This window comes from Cephus cinctus, unplaced genomic scaffold, assembly GCF_000341935.2.
Source record: "Cephus cinctus unplaced genomic scaffold, Ccin1 Ccin1_scaffold0153, whole genome shotgun sequence".
NCBI lineage: Eukaryota > Metazoa > Arthropoda > Insecta > Hymenoptera > Cephidae > Cephus > Cephus cinctus.
In genome coordinates, this window is record NW_014332881.1 from 641,998 (window position 1) to 661,116 (window position 19,119).

The window sequence follows — 19,119 nt, forward strand, 5'->3', positions numbered from 1 at the left end:
ATAGGTTATTATTGACAACTATACATAATCGTTTAACAGAAGTACTACTTACGAATCAAAATTCAAAACTTACCTGGCTAGTAACGTCGGCGCATGTTCTTGACAATTGAGTCGAGCGTTCCTTCACTGCAGCGATGTCTACCCGGATAGTCCCCAGGGTGGCTTCAATCTTTGTTATCCTACCACCAAGGTTCCTGATTCCTCTTCCGACTTCCGCTACGTCTCCTTTAAGCAAGGAGAGCTCGCTTCGCATCCTGGAACGCTCTGCCAATTCTTCACTCGCGTTCCTCGTCCTTAGAACCTCCGCTACCTCACTCTGCAATTCCGTCACGGTACTACCCAGCCATCTCACCCTCAATCTCTCGTTCTTCGCTTCATTGCCGCTTCCGCCACGCAGCGCGCTCACTTCCTTCCTGCGGATATACAGATCGCGTGAGTATAACAGGAAGGGCATGCTGAGGTAATGAATTAGTTGGCCTTTAGGTATCATTATATCTAGGTTTATAAATGTCCGTACAATAACAATATACTGTAGTTATGTATACATACATATAGGTACCACTCAGGACAATGGAATTGCATATCCGTATCCAATGTACCAATAACTACCTTATGCAATAGAAAACTACTATTTGAAAGTGCACTGTACTTGTTCTATATACATGTATTTCATTGCGGCTTAGCACAGATTCCAAGTAAGATCAATTTTATATAAAATTAAACATACCTTAATTGTTTAACTTCATTTCGCAAAACAATAAGCTCTGTATTTTTTTCTATGGCACGTTTCAGACTCTCCTCCAGTGCGTTGTAATCTTCCTGACGATGATCCAGCAGCGCGTTCACTTGTTCCTGTAGTAGTTTCACCGTGCTGGGTAAATCGATGGGGGTGCATGCGACCCCAATTAAAACTGTCACAGCTATTATCGCTGGTACCGTCCAGATTGTTCTTGCCATTGTAAGGATAAGATGGATTTTCTACACTTTGACGTTTATTTTATTTTCACGTTTCTTTGACAGACCCGCAAATCTCTACACTTTCCACAGTAGTGCTGCTATATGCAACCGGCACGTGTGACGCCGACTACTATTTAGCTCGGCGTACCGCGAAAGTTACCTCCAGTCTAGAATCAGGAACGAATGGTCAAGGTAGACTTTCGAAACGATACTGAACAGTGTTAAAACGAAGTACGGGCTTATATTAGCGCTTGGACAAAGGGTCGGGGTAGCCGGCATGGAGCAGGTGTTCGCCAGCACCGGGCCATCAGGTATACTATAGTCCCACACATTTACCCTGCTCCTTAGTGCGTGCCGACCAGGTTACAGTATCGGAAAAAATCAAGGGACAGCACCCTAAGAAATTGAAATAAGTTCTTTATTATTAACACTAGATTTACGGACATTGATTATCAAAGTCAACATAAATTGCAAAAGAATAATAATGATTTCTGAGATTTAAACTCTTAAATTGCACAACTCGGTCACGCACTTTTGAATTCCACGCTGGATGGTGGTAATTCGGAATTCGCACCAATGTGGAATTTAAGGGTTAAACGTGAAATTTAAAATACGTTAAATTGATGGATTCTGTAAATCTAGTGTTAAGTGACAATTAAATCCAAATTAATATAAGAATATCAAATCTCAAGCATACATATGTTGGATCCATTTTTTTCGTTATATAAATTTATTGCTTTTTGTATACTATATTTAATGTAAATATGTTTAAAAAATAGCTGCTGTATTTGTTTTCAAAATTAATGCAATTTACAATTTCCTGTTCATTGATGCTATTTTACTTAGATTGTTATACATATTTTATTTTATTGCTGCTGGAACAATTTTTGTGAGCGAAGAATTTTTTGACCGGACTGTCAGCATTTTTTCGATACTGTAGCAGTCGCGCGCGAGCCACGCGACAAACGGCAAAGGTGAAATCATTGGAGCCTGGACCAGGCTGCTGCAAGCTGCCCGCCGGCCGGCACACGAACGAATCATCATTCCTTGGGTTTAGAGGCTGGATCCTGAAAGGATGAGATAAATAACCAAGGAGAGAAGTAACTGCCAGCTGGTAGACGCTTCTGAGGGATGCGTGGGTTGAAGTTTCGTTTGGAAATCGTTCATTCGCGTAGAGGAGCCCAAGAATCTTGTTCTTTTCTTTCTTGTGGAAATTCCACGCAGGAGCACTAAGGAATTCGTCCTTTTCTCTTCTTTTTTTCTTCTCCTTCCTTTAGAACAGCCTTAAGCGTCTTATTCTCTGGGTCGTTCAAAGACCTTCTGAAAAGCCCTTTCATATTTCTCGGGGGATCGCGAAGAAAATCCCCATTTCCTCGAAAATGAATCATCAATATACCGAATTGCGCCATGAAAATCCACCGAGGTTACACGATCGGCTTGAGGGAGCTTTAGGAATTGGTGACGATAAAGAGGACATACCTTTCTTGCGTTAATAATTTATTTTAAAAACAATAATCATCTCCGAGAGACTTCTAAGTATTATATCTATGAAGGAATTAACATAATATTAAGTTTCTCATAGTTACAATAAATATTCCTTTTTTTGTTCGTTTCTTTTGTGGTACATAAGTCGACTTTTTTTATATTTTTCTTTTTTTCTCTATATACCTACTATAAAGGGCTTCGATGTTACACGTGATACGGGGACACTTAAGAACTTAGAGATTCTTAATGAACGGAGATCAATAGGGAATCTAAAGTAATCTAATTGAGTGATGTCAACGTATACTCGATGGCGCATTATTTAAGTTGATACCGATCGTCAGTGTCTACAGGGGATTCTACATAATTCTGTCTATTTCAGAATATTATTTCCTGAGCCAGACTTTTTCTCCCGTTACTCTAACGACTCTACACAAGAAATTCAGTTTCCACTGGTCCACCTGCTCATGGATACGGTTATCCCTATAGAATTCACAACGAGGGTCCCGACTACGATACACAGTCATTTTTAATATGAAACATCAGAGAGAAACACCTGCAACATCCTACAGTTACGTCCACGAATTTCTTTCTCGTTCTGATGTCACTTTACAATTATAGTCATCCGTGCACTTATGAAAGTTCGGTGTATAATCTATTAATTAAATGAGAAACAGTATACTGTCCTTCACAGAGTATCAGAAATTATTATAACAGAGTATCAACTTGCAGTCTGTACTAATCAGCCTGTTCGACTAGGTTGATATGTATCGACTGGCCATTACGTATTATCATCATGAAAAGTTGAGTTTGCTCATTAGCGAGGCCAGTCAATCAATATTTCAAGACGTTATTTGAGAGGGTGATTATTTTTGGAATCCCCTTCTTCTATTGATTTTTCAACGAGTATCGTTAATGCTATTTTATTTTGAAAAAGATTACTAGTTCCATGTATAAGATGTTTGGTGCTTCTTGTCGGTGTCTTTGCTCTGTTTCGAGTATAGGACAAAATAACAGTGCATATGGAAGCTTTAATTTTGAGCAAACTTTTATATCGCCGTGAAAAGACTGTAGAATAGATGCACTCGTATCCAGAGATACGTAAGACTATGGATTGACTTTATAACATTATGCAGCTGTTCTCTGTGTATTGAGCATTGCTAAGTTATTCGGTGTAGCGTTCTTCTTGATAATAATTCAACCCAGTGATTGGAGATTTAAGTTTGATCGTTAGGACCACGGCAGTTTTTGAATTATTTTCAATTACACGTTACTCATTGTTACATGGATATTAATTAATTAGAATTAGATTACATTCATTCGTGCGTCACTGTGCTTGTGCAGTGAAAAACGAGGTACTCAAGTACTTTTAGAGATTTCTAAAATCTTTAAGAAAACGAAAAAACATATAAAAGGAAATAACGCAATGAATTAATTTTTTTTTCTATATAATAAATATAATTTTAACCGTCAGCTCATAGAGTTGAAATTAAATTCCTTTTATATACATGACTTGATGACTTTCTTTTAATATTTTAGCCCTTGCTTTCTCTTTAATGATTCTCGCCGCGTGGACACAATAGTCCTCTATTTTGATATACTCATAAATTCAGAATTCATAAACTTAATAAACGAGAATGGCACTCACAGCTTTCGTAGCTGCTTCTTTCGTTCAGCAATTTTCTCGGAAGACCAATCATTTTTTTCCGCGTACATAAAATTACTAAACGGTAACTGACCTGCAACGAGTACGAACAAGTATTTAATTAAATATTAGCACCGCACAAATTGATTCTTTTTATATTCGTACCTATTTGCAACAGACACACGCACAATTATTATCACTGCTCTATCATACTTCCTTAACGACTACACTGTACAGCTAAACAATTAAATAGAATATTTATATACTATCTTCATTTCATTTCCATCTTCCTTTCGTTATCTTAAGTTTGTGCGAATCCGTACGTACCGGTGGGTGGTCGGTAGAGTTTTGGCAAAGTTAAAATTTGTAAACTGTTAAAGGCGTACTTACGCACACCAATATTTTTCCATGTATTTTCTCGTCGGCATCCCTCACTGAAATTACATAAAAACATCAAACCAGGATATTCAACTTTATTCATCTTGCAGACTTCAAGATATATTCTTACCTTCGCATGCAGTCCAGTGCTCTTGTAAATTCGTGCTCAGCCAAATGATATTCTGCAGCAAGAATATTCACTTGCTCTAAAGTTACTGACATGCCAGTACGATCCTTTGCGCTTTTACAACTAGTAAATCTTAGTCCTCGCATACGCCGGCATATCTGTGAAGACAATTGTAAGATCTCCACGTTTTTATTAACTTTTGCTTGTACGCAAACTTTCAAATTTGTCACCATATCGGCCAGTGTCTGATTAAGAGCTGATCGCGTACCCACTGAAATTATTTCATTCGATTTTAAATAAGTTCAACGAAATTAAAAAAGAATTATGTTGCATTGTAGTTAACTAACGTCTAGTCGAAGCAGGTTCCGTAGGCAGATTCAATTTTTTGAATCTCAAATAGTACTCGTTGAGCCTATCGAAATTATCCACGTTACTCTTCTCTTGCGGTTTGGTAGTATTTAGACTCTCAGCAAGGGACGCCATTTCGTTAATGCCAACGTTGAAAAATACTGGAGTCACGTTAAAAGATAAAGTCTGTCTTGATGATGGCACAAGAGGAAGTAAAGAATAAATGGCATCTGGTACTGGAAGCATTACTGTAAGAGCTGTACGTGATCCAACGACCCTCGGTAATGGTAACTGCGAAGTGGCACTAACTTTCCCTTCGATTCTAATAAATAAATTATATTAGAGTGATATATGTAATCAATTTGAATAAAGTACACAGGTGTATAATAAATACCTTGTATGAACACCGCATCTGGACAGAGTAAAAGTAACAGTGTGCATATCTTCAACTGCCACAGCCATGTCACCCCACATGTCTATTTCATCCCCATAATAGCTAAGTAACCCCTCGAATGACACGAGTGGTCCAAGAGTTGTCAAAATTAATAAAAACATGGGGTCAGGTCGTTGACACCACAGTTTTGCCATTAAACCAGAAACAAGGGCTGTTAACTGAAATTTTTTAATATTGTGATTTGACAACGGGCCCTTGTATTTCTGGCTTTCTTAAATTGATATTTCTTTGAATTTGATAATTTTAATATTACTCACAGCTTGGCTGAAACAAACGTCACGTCTGTATCTGACGTTACATGCTCGTTGTGCAGTCTTTGCATCTTCTTGTACTCGAAAGACGGAATGCGTTAATCTAGCGGTTTTCAATAAACCATCCATTGCCTGTCGTAATTTTTTCATACTGGGTCTTAACTCACTCGTCCAATCGACTATAGACGCAAAATCTAGACCTTCAGTAAATTTGTTCCTCTGTCCGGAATTGCTTTTTATCACCCTGGTCATGGAGTCTACTGCTTGGCACACTTTATCGGAAGACGTATTACAATAAATAACAGTACTCCCTGACATATCGTTATATCCTAGATGTCTTATGCTATACCCAACTAAAATAAAATCAAACTAAAATATCTAATTCGCATTAAAAAATGTATTCAAGATGTAATTAGTGTTCGTATTTGCATTACCTTCCTTAGCTTTAGCAAAAGCAGGCACTGGCTTCTCTGATCCTGGACTAGTCTGTTGTCGTGAACCATTCGAATGGTCCAGTAACTTGCTGGATTCTTCTCCCTTGATACCATTTTTTGGTTGGATCGTAACCACCCCTGAATTATTTTTATTATGTGGCAGATATCCCTTTAAACTTTGCGATCTACCTAATCCATTTTTATTACGTAATCTCACAGCAGGACTGCTACAGCGTCCACAAAGAAACTTCACCTTTGACACAAGGCACATTACACTAGCTTCGATGTTCAATTGTGTGAGATCCCAGGGCTCAGGTTCGTCTGTAGGCTTATAATAATTGGCTGACGGGGAGTTGCACATTTTTTGCGTATCTAAAAATTTCTTGCTAAGGTCAATATCACCCCTGACATCATCCTTCTCTTCGTCGTCGTTATTATTATCCTCACAGATATCATTTTCCTTAGCTTCTGGATCCTTAGGATCGTCCTCTACGTCTGGGAATATAACAAAATTCTCCTCGGGTAGCGTGTCATCGTTGCTATTGATTTCATTCTTAGATGTGAGAGTCGCATACTTATTTTTAGCACTCTCTTTGGTCCATATATCCTGGACACACTCAGGAGTATCTGGTGTGACAAAATCGTCGAAGTCAGGACTTCTCAAATCGAAATTCAATTGTTGCGTTATTCTTTTGAATGGAGATAAGGACTGATTCGTTTTAAAGTCCAATGTCAAAGTGTCGTCGTTGTTTAATTCCTCCTGTATCTTTGCAACTTTATGTTCCTCCAAGAAAGTCAATGCTTCTTCGACCAATCCCGGATCCCATAAACTGAGTAATATCCTCGTCTTGGAAATCATGTCCTCGCATATCGGTAACATGCCACTGGTTTGCTTCTCTTTAGCTAATTTCATTAGAGAGCGCATTGCCTCCACTACGTCCCTTCGTAATTGTTTTATAGCTTGAATGGCATCGTGCGCCATTGTTATTTTCGAAGTCCCTTGATATAATTGACTACAACGCGTTGGAGATTCCTTCAGGGCTTGTACCAGTCTAACGGAATACCAAAACTTTGAAGTTATATATACAGTTATACAGTAATCACGTTTAATATTTATATCCACCTTATCAAACCGCCATTCTTGCTTTTATGTGCGTGCGCAGTAAAAGCTCCTACGCTTATGAAATCATAAAATCCACATTTGTTTAAGGTGTCGTTGTGCACCCACATCCTCTGCAGATGTAAGTTCAAAGGAGCAAATTCTAAAGTTCTGTCATTTTTCCGTGAGGACTGTTTAAAGTGACTTCCTACAATATTTCAAAACTGTCAATATTTTCCTAAAGACAACATCCCCTCATGCAATACCTTTGAAAGCTCCTAGGTTTTCCTTTGCTTGCGAATATAAATGCAAGAGGTGTAAATGCCGATCAAGTAGTTCTACTTGCTTTGTGTGCCAAGGTTCTCTCAATTCTCCCATTCCAGCTACCTCTTGTAATAATTCCTTTTCCTCTTGTATCCAAATCCCACTGTGGTCATTGTTTAGCATACGTCATTACGTCAGATTAATGTATAAGTAATACTTACAGTAACTGTTGAGGAAACTGAAAGCATAGTTTGCTCTCAGCCATTATCTCGTGTACGCAAATGTCGCCACCCAAGCCTGAGTGAAATCTGTAAAGAAATCATATTGCATAAATGTTTAAGCACTCAATATGGACATAGCAATACACACCTATATGTCTGAACATGAGGATTAGCAAATAAGAGTTTCAGTTGTCCCTGATGAGGAAGTTTGATCTTGGTTCCTAATCGAGGTGGTAGAGACTGCGACCTTCTATGAGAAAATACCTAAAACAGTAATGAAATGATGTACATATGCAAAATGTATCCTTAAAATTCTTTATTATTAAACTGGTAGTTTCCCTTACCTGATTGTTTGTAGTTGGTATATTTCTGGATGGTGTACTTTCTGTACTGTTACCCTTGTCCTCGGCCTCTAGATTCCATACATTTATCGTCAAGAAACCGACGGTCGTCGCTTTGGCCGATTTCAAAGGTATTCTCAGCCTGCACATAGAGGACAGAAGTATACAATAAAAGTTTATTTTATTGCCTTCAATTCTTAACGTATGTCTTACATACCTTGGGGTGTCCTGAACTGCACTAAAAGTAACAATAGCACTGCCAATTGGCGTTGCAGTCTGACTGACTCTCTCCCGAACATCGTAAGCAGTAATTCTAACTTTTGTTTCAGCAGTAAGACCGTCACTCGCTCGAAAGCTGACAGTAGTCAAAAAGCCTGGATTGCTGCTCCTCTAAAATATAGAAATCATGGGTTTGAAATGAACAAATTCTGAAGAATAACAGGCCAAGAAGAAAAACGAACCTCGACCACTTCTGTTCTGGCATACTTTATCCAAGTTTTCGACCTGGTAGCTTGCACGTCTATTTCCAAAACGGGATTTGGTGGTCTACCATGACCGTCGCACAAGAGATTATCGCATGCTAGCGATATCTCACATACTGGAATCTCAGCTGGATCTAAGAGAAATTTATATAAGAAATTTTGACCTACAGTAGGAGTTGCATTGCATCTTCATCGACATGGATAACATCAGAATGCAGTGGTTCCTCTTACAACCTGTGGTGATTCCACGCTGTAACCGTAACATCTGTATATCCGTATCATGTTTATGGCCACTGCAAGCTTCTATCCGTTGTCGCAATGCCAACAGTTGGCTACGCATGCATTCGTAGCTTGCCAATTGAAGTGCTTGTAGCCAACTGTCACGTTCCTCGGCGGAATTCGCTCCCAGTTGTTGAAAGAGTCCACCATCAAAAACTAGAATAACAAGTCGATTAAGAATTCTTTCTATTTCTGTATTTTTCACATACGATATATGGATAATTACGCACCTATACTAAATCCATAAGGGACCTGGTTTGTTGGCTGTTCGACACGTACGCAGCACTGCTCCAGGATTATTACTCCCAGCGGTTCCGACCACTGCTCACGGGATTTAAAATAAAATAAAAGATTCCCTCGGAGTCTGCACCAGCGCTCTAAACTTACTATGAAACAAAATTAACAGGAGATTCAGAACAATGTCATTGTATCAGTCATAAGATAGTAGATACGAGTCTTTTAAACTATATCCAGTTGCATCATTCATTTATGTTCCTTAAATAGTCAACTGTTGTCCCGTATACCATCTGTCTATCCATTAAATATGTTTGAAAAGAACACGCAACACCTAAAATCATTTCTCTTTTTCTTTAATGTAAAGTTAGTGCTATTGTACGATAAGTGCACTGCTTTATTAATTGCTAAGTATAGTACATGCCAAGACTTTAGAAATAATTAAGAATATTTAATAAAACATGCTGAGCTAACTACACCAATTTTATACTATTTTACTGCAGTTTACAAGTTGAACAATACATTCCAAATGCACATGCGATTATTAGTCAGTGTTATTGGGAATGGTTAGTGGAAATAGTCAGTAGCAATAATAGCTCTTTATACAGACACCCGATAAGCGTTCGGGGTCGATGCGCACAACTTTCAATTTCGAACTGGAAAAAAGGACTTTTAATTAATTTATATTTTGTATATATTTGTAGTCAAATAAAACAAAACGGTGATGATAATTCAATACGTAGTGCAATGTGTATATCAAATGATAGTATAGTTTCCTTCACATTCTCTCTGTTTTCAATGCGTATACGCCAAATTTGTTTTAAAACAAAAATCATCGCTCTAATTTGTATATTCGTGTAACAAATTAAATGTGAAGTAAACTAATTAACATAGTTATCAGTGTTGTCTCCTAAATACTGCAACCGTGGAGTGTTAGAATCGTTTGAAGAGCGTGTTAATTGCAGGAATCTGGATTGGAATAGTGGTAGGTAAGAACGGTAGAATGCACTCGGTGGTACCTTTACTCGTGCTGGCTGAAACGCAACTGAGGTCTCGTAGAGTCTTATGTGTTTTGCCCTTTTGTCTTTTGCTCTCAAGTTTTTTACTTGTACCTGGAAATTGTACGGAGGTACCGGTAGTCATTAACCACACCCCATTTATACAATAGGAAGGAAATATACATATATCTATATAGGTACACATTGTTAAGATTTAAGGTATATAAGTCTAACGTCTGTTAGCAGAACGGGTTACACTCAATTTTGACGGCTCAGTGCCCAAGGAAGTATTATTGATTATCCATAAGTGATCGGTGCTACAGAATTCCATATATGTAGTAGGATCATTCCCCTGTAACATCTAGCAATTGTTTTATGGAATGCATCTTATTATGTAAAACAAGAGGGATAAATATTTTAATTACTTGAACTACAGTGCTTCTTGTCATATTAAATAAAGATTTTTCTCTCTGCCAGTCTAATATAAATTCATTTATAGTTGTACAGAATTAGAATCATCTCTATTCACTATACTTTAATAGTGAAAATAGACCAAAAATTATTGTAGTCGGATTTTAGAAAATTGATCTGGTATTTATGAGGTCTTATGTCTTTTTCCAAAGGTTTAATGTGTTTTTACAGCGTTGCTTGTACCTAATTACTTGTTTCGTTTTAATAATACTATTTGCGCTTATCTGAATGCTTGGATAAGATAAATCGCCTACGCGTAGTTCACATTGTAGTTATACTTTTGATATTCACATTCTTCTCTTATGCAAGTAGCACATGCAGAACATTGAAATTCAACTTATTACTAATGTAATATATCTATCACATATTAGATATATAAACTATATGTAAAAAAAAGTTATACATGCGCTTCGAATACTTTCATTTGTCATGACAATGTTGTTTTTGACAATAATTTGTAATTACCCTTGGTATAACACTATAACTGATCAGGGATGCATGTTCCCAAGCATGCTAAAAAATCAAGCAATAGCTTAATTGATGATACATTAATGTTTACTGATGCATATTAAAGTTATATTAAAATATTTAATTAAAAAATCAGAACACTATTTGAACTCAGATAGTTACTCTGAATAACAGTAATAAAGAGAATATTTAAGAGTATTTCAGTTTAATTTGTCTACACGAATTCGAAGAGCTCTGACTGTAATGATATGTTTTGCATCTAACAAAGAGCAAATGGGTTTCAAATTACATTGATTTATTTCCAAGATTCAGACATGTACAATACAAATATAGATTGAGCATGCATCGATCTAGGGCTATGGATATTATTATTTAGAGCATGAAAACTTGTAACACTGTTTGCTGAGATCTGCTAGGGATATGATAACTCACTTTCTGTTCTGCGAAAGAAGCCTTCCTGACGTTCACGCACGTAAAGTATACCCTCCTTCTCAAATTTTTGTGATGGCTGCGTAGCCAGTGTCATCAATTCCTGCTTATTAAACCGCATCTTCTCACCAAGTTATGACCTCAATCTGTATTGTAAAATGTCATTGCACTGTAAAAAATAATTCTAAAATTGTATCACACACTATAGTTGGTCCACGAGTAAAATGTTTTTTTTGACAGATCAAACACAATGTAATCTTTAGTAAGCCATGCGGTTCTGCTTAAAATTTCAAGGAAATCCAATTTATCAATAAATAATTATAAATCTGTCTTTGAAAATCTATACATATATACATGTACGCAAAAACCGTAAAGTGGGATTTCCGTATATTCGTCTTACTCTAACAACTGAAAGCATATAACAATTAGACACACCTGGATGACAACGAAGAAGGAATGTTGCAGTGCTACAACAGTGGGCGAGCAAATTGAAAATACCGAACTATCAATTAAGTACCAAGTCACACCATATCTGTCTTAGCTTTATGTTCAGTCTACGTCGCGGTGAGCAGTTCACATTAGTTATAGAATATAGAAACGAGAAACAACTGAAAATTTGTTGACGTGCCGCGTAGGATCATCGCCGTCGATGACGCAAGCTAAGCTAGCAACAAACAACGAGGATCACATTGGTAATCATCGGTAATGTGTCAAAACTTAAAGGAATCAGTCAAACGTCACGTACGGTCACCATAGTTCGTGTTGTATATGCTATGCCGAAGCGAGCGGCGTCGTGCTCATTGATTCTCGACTAGTGTTTTCATGAAGCGACAAGAACTTAGGGCGCAGGCGACTATTGCCGCCATAGTTGATTTTCACCCTATTCCAGTGTCTACTGTAACAAATTAATTAATAAAGTTTACTTAAGGCATTGGCGCGTATCACTAGCTTCGTAGAGATGAATTACACTTCATTATGAGCTACTTGTTGTATAGCTTGATATCTTTTGTTGTACAAATCGAAACGTACACTTTCCCCTGTTTTTCAAACTACAACAATACGCACGAAAACAAAAATTTGTTTTGAAAATTTTTAAATATATTCATGTTAAGCTCTTCAGGTCTGTATTATTTTTTCAGTCACAAGTTCAATAATATCCTCCGGCACTTTCGAAACTTTAGGTTTCTGAATTTTCTTAAGTCTCAGAAAAAAGCTAACAGAATAAAAAAATTAATTTACAATTTATTCTTTTTTTTCTACATAATTAATACTTCGACTGCTTTAAAAATTACGCATAATACATAACTCAGATTGATATAAATGTGTAATAAATAGCTACAGAACAATTTCATCCTATTCAAATATTTATAGTGTTATTAAAGTAACGCATAATTATGCCTGCAATATTTAATATCTCAGTGCTTAAATAAAATTCATTTCTGTTACACCGAGTGTCCCATCTGTTTTTCAATAGTCAATGAGCGTCTAAAGGTAATTAACCGGCTAACCTGAAGGAGGAGATAAAATTCAAATTAAAGACCATGGAATCGTTCCTAAGGGCTTCGAAGGCATGCTTGGTGAGTACGAATATACCATTAACTCTCTGTGAATTTTCTATCACGAATAGAACGGAGTCATGGAAGTGACAGCTACGTCGAAACGTGGAAACACATAGAACGGAAGTGGAAACGACTGACATTACCGCGAACATTAAAGTTAATAGACTTCCGATTCGAGACTGTGGGAAAATTCGATTGCCTTTGCGGGTAAAAAGAACTATGGAAGTAAGAAGATGGCGTTCGATTAACAATAACAGGACGTTCGTAACAAATGATACCGAAGGAGGGTGCAAAAGGGGGACCATGAATGTTCCCGAAGTGATGTATTAATCAGCGGTATGATAAAAAGAAAAAACTAGAGAAGAAAGGAAAGAAAAGTAAAGGGTGGAAAATGTTCAATCTTCAAAGAGGGCGATTGAGCCGCTAATATGCTATTAGAGTTTTTTCATGGTGAAAGCTTTACAAGGCTTTCAGAGATGATCTCGTATCTATCCGTGGATTTGAAAATCAGGATAAATCAAAAAGGGTAATATAAAGGAGGGAATTCTAGAGTATATTCGACTGCTCATCCTCCTTTCCATATATCCTGCCCTTCTGTTCCCTTATGAAATATTATTGAATTTTTGAAATGACATTATATTTAGTGTCCATCAAACTATATTTAGGCACTCGAATTTACCAAGTCAATCGGAGTCAATGAAGAATGCTTTTAAAAATGAAAGTTAATTATTGCGTATGAATAAGAAAAGAAGGAAGATTGACTCCTTTTCGCTACCCATGTTCACCCCTTGCAAAAAGCGTGTATTTTAATAGAATTTTCGAAGGGTGAAATTCGAGTAACACTTTTATGTCTTACTACCGTATTTCCTAATCGTTACTCGTTTCTGAAGTTCTGAAATTGATTTTTGTTCCAGACAACTTTAAATGCATACGAGAAGATCATTGTTGTTATGGGGAATCCTACGTGCGATTTAGACTCTGCCGTATGTGCTTTGGTACATGGATTTTTCGTATATACGGACCGTGTTCAAGGTCAAAAGAATGAGAAGATAGCCGTGATACCGATAATGAATATCTCAAAAAAGGAATTTCGGGTGAAAACAGAGGTAGTTTATTATCTAGGAGGCCATAATCTCCCGTTAAATTTGCTGACGTTCCGGTAAGTTTGGTCGGCTTTATTATTACCTAGTTTATTACGTAAAATCCGTCGCTCCTTAGTACAGAGACACATAGTGTGCCTGCTGTTACAAACTCTTGCTGTATAATTAGTCCCGTTGCCATGTTAGCCAAAACTTTACAATTAACTTTCCTCGACATTTCGACCCTGGCTGCCCCTTAGGCGACGCTGTTAGGCGCGAACCAAGTAGCCAAAGACACGACTATGTACTATTCGCTTGTATACTAAAACTTTTATAGTATAGAGGAAAGTTTGCTGAACCAAGTATCACCTTCGACAGGGACGAGATAGATCTTCGTAAACTGAATGCAGAGGGTAAACTGGAGTTGATCCTGGTCGACCATCACACACTCCCAAAAGAAGATTTGTCCCTAGCGGATTCAGTTGTGGAAATTATTGATCACCGACCCCAAGACGTAACCTGGTCCTGGTCCGGCAGAACGATTAATTTGCAAACAGTCGGCAGCTGCGCTACCCTCGTCGCGAAGAACATTCTTGAGAAACGGAGGATGCTACTCGACTCACAAGTTTCCAATCTTCTGAGAGGCGAGTCTGTTGGATGCTGCTCATTTCAATCCATTATCGAGCGTCGCAGTGGCGGACCACCGCGACGCCCTTATACGTCCCTAGACTAATACGCTCGGTAAAGGAAAACTTTAGCAGAGAGTGTCCAGACGCTTTGCTTTACGTCCAATCATCCATGAGCATAACGTTAAATATTTTCCAACCTCAAACACGATCAAGCTCACCATTTTCCTTGACAAATTGATATTTCGCGTGGGACCCGAACATTTGGAAAAGGGCGGCTAGAGGGCGCACGAGGACTCGGACGCCCGTGCCCTTGTTCACACATTCGTTCGGCTACTGCTCTACCGGAATAAAATGTTTGCAACTGCTTTCGAAACGAAAAAGCAGTGCTCGACCGCTTGGTTCTACTTTATCAACATCAATCTGTTGTTTGGTCTTTCCCGTCTCCTCACTCCATTGACGGGTTCCGGGTTACCCTGCGGCAGCTATCACCACTTACTCCCTCGTTCAGCCTTTGTTTCCTGGCGTACTGTATTGTTTCCAGAATTGTATGAATACAGTAGTCTGTCAGCCGCAGCTACGTACGTAATTCCTGAGAGAATATACCGCGAGGAATGAGGGATGAAGAGTGAGTAAAACGTGGAGTAGAATGGGAATTGCGAGGTAGGGATCGAGTGAAAAGGGAGGAAAGGAAAGGAGAGGACTGACGGGTAAGGGAGACAGAGAATACTTTCCAGAGACCCTTTTCAGAATGGACGGCTAACGTTGAAATTTCGTACGATTAATGCACACTGCCGAGAGCAGGGGCGCGCCTAGTATCACGTCGGACGGCATGACCGAAATAACACTACCGCCACGCTTGCAGAATAATAAGCAGCCCTTTCACATCCGTGTCTGCTAGGTCCGATCTTGATAGACACTTGCAACTTCTCCAAGGAGGCTGACCGGGCCACCCCAATGGACTTCGACGTGATTCGACAACTCGAGGAGTTGAATACACTACATCCATCCAGAGATCAGCTCTACCAGGACATTCTCAATGCTAAAACGGACATCAGCCAGTTAACCCCGGACGACCTCATAATCAAAGATCTCAAAGTCGTCAATGGAATACCTATAGTTGGATTGCCTATACTCGTCGAGGTATACCATTTTATTGTTACTTTTCATTTTCATATTTTTTTCTTCAATCCCTTTTCACGTAAACCGCAAGTCAAAGACTCATGAGACATGATATTTATTAAAAATCCATATCGATGTCTGTTGCAGAATTTTATAAAAATGGATGGAGCTCACGAGGCTTTGGATTCATTTGCAATGAAAGAAAATACACCGTTCGCTATTCTGATTGGGCTGGATTTAAAGAACGACGTCGTAACAAGAGACATAGCCGTCTTCTCATTGTCGTCCAATGAGCTGGAAAATAAAGTAAGTGCTAGCCAGCATTTTCCTCTCTGGCGCGACGCCTCCTTCCCGTGGAATTCCCCCCTGTTTCTGGATTTCTTCAACATTGCCAGACCTCATACTACCTCTTAGTCTCTTTCCCAGCTCGTCTCCTTCATGGCCCCTTGTCTCCTGCAACTTTCGAGTGCTTTCAGATTTTAAGCAACCCTTCGTCGAGTCACTTCTCCTCGAGCATACTGCACTCGAGCACCCGACGGAAATGAAAGTTGCGTCTTCACACTCACTACTTCTTATTCTCTGTTTTCTCGTCACATCTTAACCAGGTGATCGAGGCGCTGATGACATCAACGAATCCGAAATTGGAACTGACGGAGACTCATCGCTTTTCCAAAAGTGGTCGCACCCTCATCCACTACAAGCAGGGTAACGTGAAAGCATCCAGGAAACAAATATTGCCAATAATCCAGAGCGTATCAAGAGACTGTACCTGTTAGATACAAAAGCGAATTGTATCCCTTTGAGCAGTTGAATTTCGCTGGCAACCATCGAATAAATGAATCCTCTGTAACTGGTGCATGCAGCGTATGCACTGTATTCGAAATAAATGATTCAATTGAATATTGCGAGCCACTCGGCGCCTTATCGATCCTTCCATTATCAGCTAATAATTACGTAGTAGTAAGTGGTGAAGAAGTGGTCTACAAGGGGTGAGTTAAAAATGTATTTCGCTTCGTGGGCGTTAAGTACAAACGCTCGTAAATTCTCACCCCCGCCAGGATGGTCCCCCGCTGAAGAAACTTCCAAGCAGCAAAGTCCCTTTGTCGAGCTTGTGGAAAGAGAGCGAGAAAAAGTAAAATCGAAGAAAATTTTCCAAGAATAATACAAGGGGTCACAAATATTTTTCTTCCTTCTTTTCCGCCGCGCAGTGAAACTCTTTTATTTTTAATTTCTTTGTCCTCGCCAGTTATACATTCCCTGTATATCCGCCTTCGGCCAGTATAAAAAGGACAAACGACTAGAGTCAACTGGCTGTTGAGTTTACGCGAAGCCCCAAAACTCTCATAGATAAACGATCGATTTTGCGGGAATCGAGGCAATTATAGAAATCTAGGGGCGGCATTAGGACGATGGGGATGGGGCCAAACTGGCAAAATAGAAGCGAGGGTGATACGATGAGACCGGGTGGGAGGCATTTCGTGGTATACTCGATCGCCAATAACGCGGTTGCCCACACGTGGTTTCAACCCCCTACATCTTGCCTTATGTGTCTTGGAGGGTCCCGCTTATCAATAACTCGCTTTCCCAGGGAACATATTGCAGTGCGCTAGATGGATGGAAGTCATTTGCAGAGGTTACACGTTCCAGATTGTTATGGATTGGATGTTAAACTTCCCAGGTGGGGTACAGAGCCTTTCGGAGACGTTTCCGACTCTCCTCGTCTTCTTTCTCGCCGCTCAGGCCTTTTTTCTCCATCTAGAATAGCCAGGACCATACGTATTCATTGGCTGAGGAAATTGGCCGCTTTATTCGAGGCACGGGTGCGACTCCTTCCCGTAGTTATACGCGTGTAAGTGCAGTAGACCGGCAAGGGGCGGGACAAAAAAAACCAAGAAAAATGGAACAGAGGAGAATGGTTTTAAAAAAAAGCGTCAATTATTTTGTTTACCATGGAGGCACTCCGTGAGGTTTGCTACGGTTACAGTTTTTCTCCCCTTTACATTAAACAGACACGTTGCGAACGATGATTCGCACAGGCAATTCCATTCGGCCACCCCTTTACAATATGCAAATAACTCGGGCTATACCACAGCCACAATGTACAAATCGAAGTTCCCGTTAAACCTGGGCGTCGCTAATTCACGAATCGCGAAGAGATGTGTAAATATCGCTCTGAAGTGGATATTCCCGCTTGAGGGCGAACGCGAGAGATAGAAGGAGAAAGGAAATGGACAAGAGAGACGAGGTGAGAAAGTGAGGGCAAGCCTAAGGGAGCGTGCTCGAGAGCGAAAAAGAGAATAAGAGAAGGGAAGGAAGGGATGAAGTGGCTACGGCGAAGGTAGAATGGAGTAAGAGTGAGCAGAAGAGAGAGGGAGCATGAAACAGGGTAGAGAAGAAAGAGACAGAGAGGATGACGTTTCAAACGCAAATCCATTCACGCATCCTGGTCTTAACATTTCAGGTTCGCTTCGCAACGTTGTATATCGAGCGGCACAGAAGGCACAACTCTTCTCGTTTCACTTAGGAAGAAATCCCTTCGGCGTACCCGTGCTCGAAGCCGCGATGAAACTCCGTGGCGGAACTTTGTCGAGTACCCGGAAGCTTTGCAACTCGACTGGCATAAGTATGAGTGACATTTTCCAGGGTTCGGAGCCCTACTCGAGAGACGTCCATCTCGCTTCCTCCCAGCTACCCTCTTTCATCCTATTCGAGCTGGAACAGCTCTCGAGGCCTTTTTCTCTCTCGCTTCTAGTACCCCTCTTTCGTTTTAGGTTAGATATCTCGAACATTCAGAGGGTAAAGTTATCGATGAACCATTTTTCAGACTCGTTTGATCTTTTGATCTTTCTCTCGCGAAGAAATTATCCCGACTTGTCGGACACTCGTCTACTTCGAACGTACCTGGACTGACTTTGCCGATCAATTACCCAAAGGCTTTCCCGGGAGATGCCCATAGTAGGATGTAGCAAGACCTGTGGGATGGGCCGAAAGTTCGTCATCCTGGTTTGTGTAAGTAGCTACTTCGGTGATTATCTACGGTCCAAGGAAATACGGTATTCGAGAAGGAATCCCTGGTCCGCACTGAAATAAGTGGCTTGTGGCTCGTCACGCTCCCAAATACCAGTTCGAGCTGCCAAACGTCCGTTGGCAAAGTTATTGATAAACGGCAGGCAGGGATAGCGCATAAAACAAGGTGGCTGGGTGACCTAACCTAACTCTGACAGTGCTGGGCCGAGTACGGTAATAATATGACTACGCGGCTATGGCTATGACTATGACTATGGTTATACGACATGGACGCAGGTGTCTATACCCGCCTTCTTGCGTGTGTGAATGGGTCCTTCCGCCAAGGGTTGGTAGATCAGGAGGAC

General features: G+C 39.7%; 2 protein-coding genes, 2 long non-coding RNA genes and 1 pseudogene across 6 annotated transcripts in view; 2 read left to right on the plus strand and 3 right to left on the minus strand.

The window, feature by feature from the left end:
- LOC107263315 (protein scabrous) overlaps window positions 1–1,160 on the minus strand; it is a 3,234-nt gene extending 2,074 nt beyond the window's left edge. The window contains exons 1-2 of the mRNA XM_015730372.2: window positions 728–1,160; window positions 74–413 (exon numbers count right to left, since the gene is read on the minus strand). Of these exons, the coding sequence (XP_015585858.1) occupies window positions 74–413; window positions 728–957 (570 nt within the window). The 5' untranslated portion in view covers window positions 958–1,160. The remainder of the gene's footprint in view (window positions 1–73; window positions 414–727) is intronic.
- Window positions 568–8,457, plus strand: LOC107263319. The gene is made up of 4 exons (XR_001536641.2): window positions 568–695; window positions 793–932; window positions 1,021–1,268; window positions 8,331–8,457. It is a non-coding gene; the product is annotated as an uncharacterized LOC107263319 (long non-coding RNA).
- Window positions 2,438–12,099, minus strand: LOC107263312 (annotated as a pseudogene).
- Window positions 11,919–16,648, plus strand: LOC107263317 (exopolyphosphatase PRUNE1). 3 transcript variants are annotated; one of them, XM_015730376.2, is made up of 7 exons: window positions 11,919–12,054; window positions 12,837–12,939; window positions 13,836–14,080; window positions 14,379–14,644; window positions 15,528–15,769; window positions 15,896–16,054; window positions 16,354–16,648. In XM_015730376.2, the coding sequence occupies exons 2-7, from the start codon at window positions 12,904–12,906 to the stop codon at window positions 16,522–16,524; spliced, it is 1,119 nt and encodes a 372-aa protein (XP_015585862.1). In that variant the 5' UTR covers window positions 11,919–12,054; window positions 12,837–12,903; the 3' UTR covers window positions 16,525–16,648. The 3 variants fall into 3 exon arrangements, with proteins under 3 accessions (XP_015585862.1, XP_015585861.1, XP_024936574.1); XM_015730375.2 differs by having other exon boundaries at window positions 11,927–12,064; XM_025080806.1 differs by lacking the exon at window positions 12,837–12,939 and having other exon boundaries at window positions 11,951–12,064.
- A 14-nt stretch (window positions 16,649–16,662) lies between these two features.
- Window positions 16,663–18,337, minus strand: LOC112493762. The gene is made up of 3 exons (XR_003058476.1): window positions 18,294–18,337; window positions 16,798–16,856; window positions 16,663–16,728 (listed from the first exon to the last, which is right to left on the minus strand). It is a non-coding gene; the product is annotated as an uncharacterized LOC112493762 (long non-coding RNA).
- Window positions 18,338–19,119: the final 782 nt, after the last annotated feature.